Source organism: Aulonocara stuartgranti, assembly GCF_965226115.1.
Source record: "Aulonocara stuartgranti genome assembly, chromosome: 23".
Taxonomy (NCBI): domain Eukaryota; kingdom Metazoa; phylum Chordata; class Actinopteri; order Cichliformes; family Cichlidae; genus Aulonocara; species Aulonocara stuartgranti.
Window position 1 is genome coordinate 20,099,908 of NC_138958.1, and position 10,692 is coordinate 20,110,599.

Consider the following 10,692-nt stretch of genomic DNA (forward strand, 5'->3'; position numbering starts at 1 on the left):
AAGTTTTCTGACATCCAAGATCTTATATCTAGAATACAGTTTAAAAGGGCATCCATTGGTCTGGTGTCATCAGGAGACACGGAGATGTACAGCTGAGTGTCATCAGCGTAACTGTGAAAGTTCACTCCATGCCTCCTGATGACACCGCTGAGAGGGAGCATATACAAATTAAAAAGTACAGGGCCTAAAACCAACCCTTGGGGCACACCACATGTCATTTTATGGATCTTAGAGGAGCATGTATCCACAGTGTTGGGAAGGTTACTTTTAAAATGTATTCCATTACAGAATACAGAATACATGCCCCAAAATGTATTCTGTAACGTATTCCGTTACGTTACTCGATGACAGTAACGTATTCTGAATACTTTGGATTACTTAATATATTATCATGCTTTTTACAATAACGTGAATGTACTATTGCTGTGTGATTTATTACTATTACTGAAGGTCCGCGACTCCGAACTGTAGTAAAGGGACCTCTGACTAATACAGCGGGGTCCCTGTCGGCTCGTAGCCGAAAAATAGCTTTACTTTGTTGTGTGGGTCAACTTTTCTTGCGAGAGACAGAGAGAGGCGTTGAAAGGCTGCTCCAACGGAACTTATTGTTTTCGGAGGAAAACACGAACACGGCGTACAGTCGAGTCTTAATAGCTTACTTACAACTGGGCTCGTCGGGCACTCTTCTTGGCTGCAGTGGTTATTATTATATTTACATGCTTCCAGCTCCCGTTTTTCCTCGATGACAACTCGTACCTTTCCACTCCCCTTTTTCTCCCTCCTCGCGCTCACAGACTCATAACGTGTATGGCAGTCCATTCTCCCTGCAACACGGACTACACTGCCCATGATGCTACATTCTTTAGAGCTATGCTTGTAGCATTCTGCCTGTTAGCTTAGCACAACAACAACAACAACAACGAAAAGGCGCTCTCTCACCCAGGAAACACACAGTCGCAGAGAGAGAGAGAGAGAGCATCGCCCTGTAACCATGGCAACCGTAACGCTGCCGCCTGGAACAACAGATCGTAGCTGTCAAACAAAACCCAAACAGTCCTGACCCGCGACAAAATGAAACAGGAAAGTACCGCAGTGTAATCCATTTATTTCAACAAAGCAACTGTATTCTGAATACCACCTTTTTAAACGGTAACTGTAACGGAATACAGTTACTCATATTTTGTATTTTAAATACGTAACGGCGGTACATGTATTCCGTTACTCCCCAACACTGTGTATCCATACTCACCATAAAAGTTCTGTCTGAGAGATAGGAAGTGAACCAGTTGTGTACAGCACCAGAGAGGCCCACCATGTGTTTCAGTCTGTTTAAAAGAATAGCATGATCTACTGTATCAAAGGCTGCGCTTAGATCCAGTAGCACCAGGACAGAGCTTTTGGGAGTCCCAGTTACATCTAAGATCATTTAAAACCTTTAGGAGAGCCGTCTCTGTGCTGTGGTTTCCCCCTAAATCCAGACTGGAATATCTCCAGGATCTGTCTATCATTCAAAAAATCAGTAATCTGAGTAAAAACAAGTTTTTCTAAGATTTTACTTAAAAATGGTAAGTTGGATACAGGTCTGTAGTTATTAAAATCATTACAATCCAAATTGCTCTTCTTCAGAAGGGGCCTCACCACCGCCGTTTTAAAGGCAACAGGGAAGACACTGTTATGGTTCAAAAATATTGGAGATGGACACCAGAGGAAAAACCCACAATAACAACACTGGTCCGGTCGGGTTGAGTCAAACGATGATTTAATGATCACACACGTGGGAGATGGACACTGTATGCAGACAGTCTCAGATCTCATCTCAAAAAACACATTTCCATAGTTTTATGAAATCAGGGTATTAGAACGCCCCCTCATGCGTAGTGACAGGTGTAATACAATCAATGTTGACAATTTTATTTAACACAAAGAATAACATTGTCTCCTTCCCGAGGGCAGACGCTAACTGCCCCCCTTCTCCTGGAACCGTCTGTACCCTGCTGAGACACAACATGGCAACTACAAGGACTCTTTCATTTATTAAGACCATCAGTGTGTATTGCTCTAAATCAAGTATATAATATTAAATGAATATTGCTGGATCAGCTACTTCTACTTAAAACATATTAAAACATGACTAAGCACAAAATCACCAAGAATGACATCTTATAAGTGCTGTGTAAGCGCGTGCGGCCTTCCAAGCTCAAAGCCTTTGCCCTCCATAGATCAGCCAGACTCGCGCTGGCTGTAGCTTTTAACCTTTAATTACCTTGAGCACAACTCTAGAATGAGCAACAAACTGCAATGTGTATGGAATGATCATGGTTACATCTGCAATGGAAAATCATGTTATTATTCTGGTACCTGTAAGAAAGATCAAATTAAAGTTATCACCATCACTGTAATGCAAAGAATAATATAAGATCAAAAACTTCAATTCATGCTTAATGCAAAGCTGATTATATACTTCTAATGAACTAATAATGACATATTAAAATATTAAATGATAATGAGAAAAACATCCCCTCCTTATTCTACAATTCCCTCTGTTGACCTCTGGAGAATCCAGAGGTCACAAACAGTTGTGTCCCTCCTTGGCCTACACATTCAGTTCCACATGCATCATTGGCATCATGGACATTGGAGTAATGACTCCAGGGTCCACTGCCCTCACAGACATACTTTTGAACATTCGTCTGGCACAAGGGATGAGACAACAACAAATAACCATAATACCCACCACAATAGACAAAGAAAACATGACCGAAGCGATGACCCCCTTCCACCGTCCGAACACTGAGGTCAGCCAGCCTTCCAACGGATTACCAACACCGGAGTGATCATGCATAGTTTCAGAAAGGCTCTTTAGGCCCTCCAGAGCCTTGGTTACCGACCCATCTGGAGCAGTATTGTTTGGAATAAAGGTGCAACACTGGTCAGCAAACATAGCACACACGCCCCCCTTTTCCGCTAACAACATATCAAGGGCCATTCTATTCTGCACTCCCATTAACGAGGTCGGACCCACCTGCTCCGCTAGCCCCTCCAATCCGTCTCTGGTCAGGTTAGAGAGCCTCAGTACATTGTAATGAACATAATTAATCCTATCTACATTCTTGTTTGGAGTCACTGGAAAGAAAGCAGAAATTATTGGAATATTTTCAAACCCGGCTGCTATTTGATCAATAAGTTTAAATTCATTTGGAACCCCCCTGGGCACTCCAATGGAGTCGATCCAGGTGGGAGAATTCATTCTAGGGTCATAAACATTTGTGTCTTGTATTCCTCTCTTTCTCAAAATGTGTCTTTTGCGCCTGGCTGCCAAAGTGCGCGTATTGTGTGAGGGAATTGATTTTACCTTATTTCCGATTAGCATAAGTGGCGCTCCTAGTCTCACCATCGCGCACGTCCCCACGCTCCCAAGAGGAACACGTACCAGTAGAGTCCTGTGCCCGCAATAGTAATACAGCCCGCTCCTAGCCCAAGTCCCAATTAGGGTGGCTGCATCACTCACATTGTTGGTGGTCCTCCCAATCTGGGTGACCGAACACCAACTGGGGTCAATTTCCCCCAACCGATATTTAACTTTATCTGTAGTAAACTTAAAGCACGTATAATTATCTTTCCGGGGCATAAACGGCCCTACTTGCGTGAGCTTGCCAATAGGGGGAAATAGACTGGACAACACAGTGCAGTTCCCCGTATTCACAGCTCCTCTAGTTATTTGCAACATACAATTATAGCCCCACTGATCCTCTGAATGCAGAGGTGCAGGCTCTATAAATAAACGCGGCCTTGCTGAAGCGCAGGCTACACAATTAGCCACTTTTTGTTCTCTAGCATTTTGGGCTATCCAGTCCAGCCAGATGTTACTGTCACTGAACCCGGTAGCACGTTCAATCAAATCCTGAGGTTTCAGGGTGGTGTAGTCCACCGACACTACTCGCCTCTCCCTTGGTTCGTGCTCCTCTGGTGTAGCTTCCGATGACCCGCTCCCCTCCTGCCCTGTAAAAGATGCAACAGAGCTGGTGGGAGTAGAAATCACACGAGTTGTTATGTCTTCTCTACCTGACGGTACGCGATTAGTTTTTTCTAGGAAATTAACTTTAATTAACCCTTTTGGATCAACCCCCGCTATTTCCACCCCCAAAATTAAATACATAGATTGTTTGCGATGCCAATTCCCCAATGATAAAGTTAACGCGTTTCCAGAGGGGCTAAAATCCCTCTGTAGTTTAAGCCCGTTTTCTGATCCTGATTCTAACGGTTCCCAATTTTGCCCAGTGTAACCCCTTACCTGGTCCCAATTACGGCACCAGCTGTCATAAGGACGATTTCCCCTCTCACAGTGCGTACTCACGGAATAATCCCAACAGACCCACACATTGTATCCCCTCCAAGCACTGCCGACGTCCCTGCAATTAACAACATCACACAGATCAAACGTAAAGGAAGTTGTGGAGCCAATCACATAATCTAATTCTAAACCACCATATGTGCTGAGACACTCATCCTTTTTACCAGAGACCTCGCGCTTCACTCTTGCCCGCAACCTTAAATCACTATGGACCACGTGTGATGTACTTGGTGTATCAAACAACGCCGGACTGGCATGGCCTCCGTGCTCAGACTGGTTTCCAGGGTCGGTCTGCAACAAACAAATCAAAAAACAAATAGCCATGATTAGCAACATAGTTAACATCAAACTCATAATAATTTTGAACATTGTGATGGCTTTTGAGACTCTTCTTTCATCACCAGTGTCTAATTGTTGTGATGGCATGGTGGTATGTGAATGTTATGGTGTAGTAAAAAGTTCAAAGCCCTTTATCAGAGCCTCTCTCTTGTTTTAGGTGTTCAGTGTGGTACCGCTCCTTTTCGTTGGCGCGGCGATCTCCTCCTTGGCTGCTCTTCTTTCTTTGACCTTCCAGGTAGACTACCGGTCGGTCCGTTGCACAGGTGTGAGGGATTATTGTGCCGCTCAATTTCACCTGCGTCGAGTTGAGATTGATCCTTCCTCACCAAGCCCTCGTGCGCAGCTGCGCACTGCGTCCAGTGATACCAGGTGTCGCCTTTCCCCTTCAGTTGGACCGCTGTCGCCGTCCGAGCCGATACCTCATATGGACCAGTCCAGCGGGGCTCCTTCCACTTTCGTTTGATGACTCTCAGCCACACTGTTTTCGCGTCCGGGACCTCTCCTTCTCCTGTGGGCCCTTTACAAGCCGCCTGTTTCGTGAAACTGGACACTAGCGCCTTTAGCTCGTTCCAGTAGTCTGCGTGGGACCGGTTCCCCTTTTTGTCCCGTTCACCCGAGCCCACCGTCCAAGGTGCCGGAAACTGTCTCCCGGTTTGCAGCTCGTATGGTGTAAAACCTGTGGATTGATTAACAGAACATCTTATGGTCATCAACGCAACCGGCAGGGCTGCGACCCAATTTAGCCCTGTTTGCGCGCAGATTTTTGCCAATTTGTTTTTCAAATTTAGATTCATTCTTTCTACTTTCCCCTGAGACTGAGGATGATAGACCGTTCCAAATTTATGCTGGACGCCCAACATTTTTTCTACTTTTTCCAAATCTTGATTTTTAAAATGGGTTCCATTATCTGATCTAATTCTTTTCGGGAACCCATGACGGGGAATATAATGATTGATTAAACACTTAATGACAGTCTTAGCATCCTCCTTTTTTGTAGCCCAGGCCTCTGGCCAGCCGGTCAAAGCGTCAACACACACTAGCAAATATCTTACACCGCCCGGCCCGGAATCAATCATATCAGTGAAATCAATAACAATCTCCTCTCCCGGCCTCTCAGGGGGCCGAAACTTACCCACTTCCGGTTTTACTGCTGGCTTAGGATTGTGTGCCCCACAGATTAAGCACATCCTGGCCTTCTCCCTTATCATTCCTCGCAGCTCAGGATGCCACCAATGACACAAATTTCTTTCCATCTGGGCTCTCCCCACGTGGGCAAGTCCGTGGGCTTCATCCACCTTCTGTTCTGCCATTTTGGCTGTCAGCACGGGGCGCCCGTCTGGCCCCCTCCACAAATGTCCATCCTGCCAGGCTCCTTTGTTTTTCCACACCCCCTTTTCCTCTGGGGATGCCTCCTCCTGGGCCCGTTTAACTTCCTCAATCAGGTCAACAGGTATCTCTTCTTCTGATGTTACCTGTATCATTTGTCTCTGTCCTTTGTAGCCTGCGGCCTCCTTTGCGGCTTCGTCTGCTCTCTGGTTTCCTTTTTCCACCATACTGGTTCCTTGGGAGTGAGCTTTGCATTTTATAATGCTCACCTCCTCTGGGTCAGCCAAGGCCTTTTCCAGTTCCTCCATTTCAAGTTTGTGGGAGATAGGTGCATTGGTTGCTGTTCTGAATCCTGCTCTTTTCCACTGAGGCAGCTCCACATGCGCTGCTCCAAACGCATATGCCGAATCGGTGTAGATGTTCACTCTCCTGTTCTTGGCTAGTCTCAAAGCTCGAGCTAAGGCTATCACTTCAGCTCTCTGGGCCGACTGCTTTCCCTCAATCCTTCCTGACTCTCTGACCTGATAATCTCCTTCTACTCTGCAGACCACCGCATACCCTGCTTTCAGTCCTCCTTCGTCTCGGTGGCAACATCCATCGGTGAACCAGTCCTCAGCTCCCGGTATGGGTTCGGCCTTCAGGTCCTCTCTAATCTTTTCCTCGATCTGTGCTCTTTTGGCGCAGTCATGTGGTTCCCCTACACCCATTAAATCTGCCATGTTAATTCCTTCATGTGTGAATGTCAAATTTGGGGCCTCTAAGACTTTGCTCAGTCTCTGTTGTACCCGTGGTGACATACAAAATGCTTGTGAATTTACGTATGCCACTATGCTATGTGTAGTGAGTATTTTTAGTGGGTGTTCTCTCACTACATGTGCTGTTTTTTGGATAATTCTAGCGACCCCTGCTGCATGTTGTGTGCATGTAGGATGCTTTGCTTCTGTTGGATGTAGTTTTACACTAACATACATGAGCACTTCTCTACCCCCCCCTTTTTTCTGAAACAACACTCCATTTATAATTGAGTTTGTCTCAGAAACATCTAAATAGAATGGCTCGTCATAATTGGGTGTGGCTAAATCTGAGGCCCTTGACAAATCCTGTTTTACCCTAATAAATGCGGCTTCAGCTTCAGGCGTCCAAGGCAACTCAGCCTTAAAGTTTCGAACACCAACTTGCTTCATTAGGCCCCTTAAAGGGGCAGTTTTGCCTGCATAATCCGGAATGAACTGCCTGCTGTAACCTGTTAAACCAAGAAAAGAAAGCATTTCTCTCACAGTTCGCGGTTTTGGGTGTGTTAAAATTTGGTCTCTGTGTGTGTTCATCAAACCCACTGATTTGTGTGCGATTACCCGGCCCAAAAAGGTCACTTCAGGGCGAACTAACTGCAGCTTGTCTTTACTTACTTTAAAGCCACATTCCGCCAACCTATTCAACACAACGAACGATGCCGCTGTACAATCCGCTGCTGACGGGGCTGCAATGAGAAGATCATCAACATATTGTATTAATGTACAATCATTAGGCAAATTACATGACGACAGGGCTTCTTTAAGCACCTGATTGAAAATGCCTGGAGAAAGTGCAAAGCCTTGTGGCAAACGTGTGTATCTGAGTTGTTGGCCTCTGTATGTGAATGAAAAAATGTCTCTGAGTGACTCATGCAGAGGAAGACAAAAGAATGCATTTGCCAGGTCAATGCACGTGAACCACTTTTGGTCACATGTGATAGCTGATAAAGCTGTGTACGGATTTGGTACCGGTGCAGTAGTAGAGAGCAATATTTCATTAATGGCTCTCAAATCATGTGCCATACGGTATTTTCCTGTTCCATGTTTCTCCACTGGTAGAATTGGTGTGTTCCACAGTGAGTGAGAGGGCTCTAACACCCCGGCCCTTAGCAGGCCTTCTATTGTTTCTGTAATTCCTGCCTCTGCTTCAGGTTTGTGTTTATACTGTGGTCTATTGATTGGTGTGTGTGACTTGAGCTGGAACAAGACAGGAGGACACTTAGCTAGGCCAACATCCGTGGGCCCTTTTGACCATAGACTGTCAGGCAGATTCGACAGTCCAGCAACTGCGTGAGGATGATCTACACACTCCTCACCATGTGTTTTTGAAATTTCTTTATGTTCCAAGATCACTGTATCCTCACAGGCACAAGTTATGCGATAGGTTTTACAATTTGGAGCATAAAATAAGTTAGGAATTTGGGTTCTTTGCCACCCTGTGTCGTCCAGTGCTCGCCTGACCATTGGACCTAGATCACCTGCACCATGACCTTGGTGGACCGCCAATGTAATGTGAGGGGTTGAATTTTCTTCCACATTGTACCAAGGCCGTTGTTCATCAGTTAATTTCACAGCCGCGGCTACACCTTCTGGTCCGATGTAGATGTCATGTGTTTGCACATTCCACGTCTGACCTTCAAGATCAGATTGAAATAATTCACGATAGGTGTCGTCATTCTCTTTATCATAACACAGGGTAACGTGGTAAGGGTCGCGCGGAGGGGAGTAAACTGCCAAGCTCATTATCCAGGGTCTCCACAGCTGAAATTGCCTCAGAACATCCTCTTTCACTAGTCTCCCCCAGTAGATATTGACTTTTGCTCTTTCACAGTCTTGGAGCAGATATTGAGTCTTTGAACTTGTTCCCAGGCACGGAAAATGCTGGCCCCCTGGCAGAGTCACAGATAATCCATCTGCTGAACATGTGATTGTGGCGCCCAACTTCACGAGCAGGTCCCTGCCCATAAGATTCACTGGCGCTTGCGATGACACCACATAGTTGTGTTTCAAAGTCTGCTTGCCCAGCTTTGTCAAAGCTGGGTCAGTCACTGGCAGAGTTGTCGGGATCCCGGAAAAACCCACCACGTTCACTGTGTGGCAGGACAACGTTGCACTGTCTGGTGCTGCTCTCAAGGTTGAATATGTTGCTCCAGTGTCTACTAAGAAGGGCAATTCTGTCCCTTCTATAGTCATTAACAGCATGGGATCTGCCATCCCCATACTGTTTGGTCCCTCCGGGTCCCTTCAGTACTGGTCCTCCCTCCAGTCAGCCACTGGATACTGCGCGGCTGGTGCTGCACTCGGGTTTGGGGCCTGATATGCTCCCCTAGAGCCACCTCTTGCTCTCGGAGCTCCACGTGCCTGGGATTGGTAGCCTCTTCTTTGATTGTTCTGACGACGTTCTGGGCAATCTCTGCTCCAATGACCCTCTGCTCCACACCTCCAACAGACATTCCAAGGCACACTGCTGAGATTCCCCGTGTCACGAGCTCTTTGTACTCCCCCCGCTGAGCCACCACGCCCTCTGTACGATCCACCGGTTCCCCAATTCCCTGTGGGTTGGTTCTGCCTTGGTGCATTGGCGGGCCATCCGTCATTAGTGCAGGGACCCGGGCCACTATCTGGCCATTCAGGCCCAGGACCAGGCTGGGTCGCAACTATCATAATTTTTTCTGTTTTTTCTTTTTCCTCTTTTTTCTTTTCGCTGGCTTTGTTTCTGGCCTCCACCAACTGTAGTTTGAGCAGAGACGCTTGTGCCTCCTCCAACTCTTTTTTCTGCTTGTTCGCCCTGTCCTGCTCCAGCTGCAAACGATGTGAGACGTGTCTTTCCCACTGCACCGAATCTGCTACGGCAAAATCTGGGTTTTTCTGTAGATCTTCTGTGACCTGGTTTGGCAGCCCTGCCAGCACCGCTGAGCGAAACCATGCCCGATGTTCACCTTCTCTACCCGGATGGGTACCTGTTTCTAACAACCACTGATCTCTGGCTTTTTCTAAAAACTCTCTAGGTGTGTTTTGGGGGTCCCAAATTATTTTAGGTATGGCTCCTGTATTAGGGGTTGGGTACTTTTCACGGACTGCGTCAGACAAAGCACATTGCACTTCATGATAAGGCAAATCATTTGCATGGCGAGTTGTGCGAGCTATAGCCTCTACATCTGCTAGCCCACCACCGAGCATACACCGCGCAGAAATGGCGCGAAAATCGCCAATCGCAAGCTCCTCTCCTTCTGTTAGTCTGCCTAATTCACGCAACCACCTTGCTCCTCCCCCAGTTATTGGTGGAAGCTGTTTAACCAATGCCTCCAAATCTCTTACTTTGTATGCGCGGTACACTGGTTCATTTTTTGCACCAGCCACTAAAGGCAAATTATAATGAGTACCCGCAGCTTTTTCTGCTTTGGTCACAGTTTTACACTGTCCCAATTTTCCCTTGCCTTTTGAACTCTTAAAAATAGGCCTTCTCTGTCCCTGCTCTTTTTTCACCTGTCTTGACCTAAGATTCCTGGCTATACTTGGTTCTGACGCGACTCCTCCTCTGTCGTTATCTTCATCATCTTCTTCCTCCTCTGTGGTAGATGAATCTTTGTCGCTCTCCTCTTCTGCCATGCTTTTGGTCATTTTATCCTTTACGATCTTCAGTGTATTTAATACTTCCAATAGCCCTTGCGGGGCTTCAAGCATTCGTCCGAATACTTCTCCTGCCCATGTGTCTGACTTGGCCATTGCTTTGGAGTGTTTTAACCTGGTTTGGGCCTGCTCTTCTCTTGCTGGTGTTGGCAGTCCGATGAAAGCCGGTTGTGCCATCCTTTCCACCGGTGAAATCATTTCCTCGTTTGTTGGGGTCCAATCCGCTTCTCCAGTCTGGTCTGGCAGGCTTTCTCT

General features: G+C 46.5%; 1 protein-coding gene across 2 annotated transcripts; it reads right to left on the reverse strand.

Annotated features, from left to right (window-relative positions):
• Positions 1–4,366: 4,366 nt before the first annotated feature.
• Positions 4,367–8,447, reverse strand: LOC309700882 (uncharacterized protein). Of its 2 annotated transcripts, none has more exons than XR_014274784.1 (2): positions 7,423–8,447; positions 4,367–5,366 (listed from the first exon to the last, which is right to left on the reverse strand). XR_014274784.1 is itself a non-coding variant. In XM_082524781.1 (2 exons), the coding sequence occupies exons 1-2, from the start codon at positions 6,241–6,243 to the stop codon at positions 4,852–4,854; spliced, it is 936 nt and encodes a 311-aa protein (XP_082380907.1). In that variant the 5' UTR covers positions 6,244–6,308; the 3' UTR covers positions 4,367–4,851. The 2 variants fall into 2 exon arrangements, 1 of the variants encoding a protein (XP_082380907.1); XM_082524781.1 differs by lacking the exon at positions 7,423–8,447 and adding an exon at positions 5,823–6,308.
• Positions 8,448–10,692: the final 2,245 nt, after the last annotated feature.

What these genes read in the sequence shown, in the direction of transcription:
- LOC309700882 (XM_082524781.1), bottom strand. Translation starts at nt 6,243, where the DNA reads ATGGTGGAAAAAGGAAACCAGAGAGCAGACGAAGCCGCAAAGGAGGCC. An exon ending in AGCAGTAAAACCGGAAGTGG is followed by an intron (nt 5,367 to 5,822) that starts GTAAGTTTCGGC and finishes ATCAATCCACAG; the next exon opens with GTTTTACACCATACGAGCTG.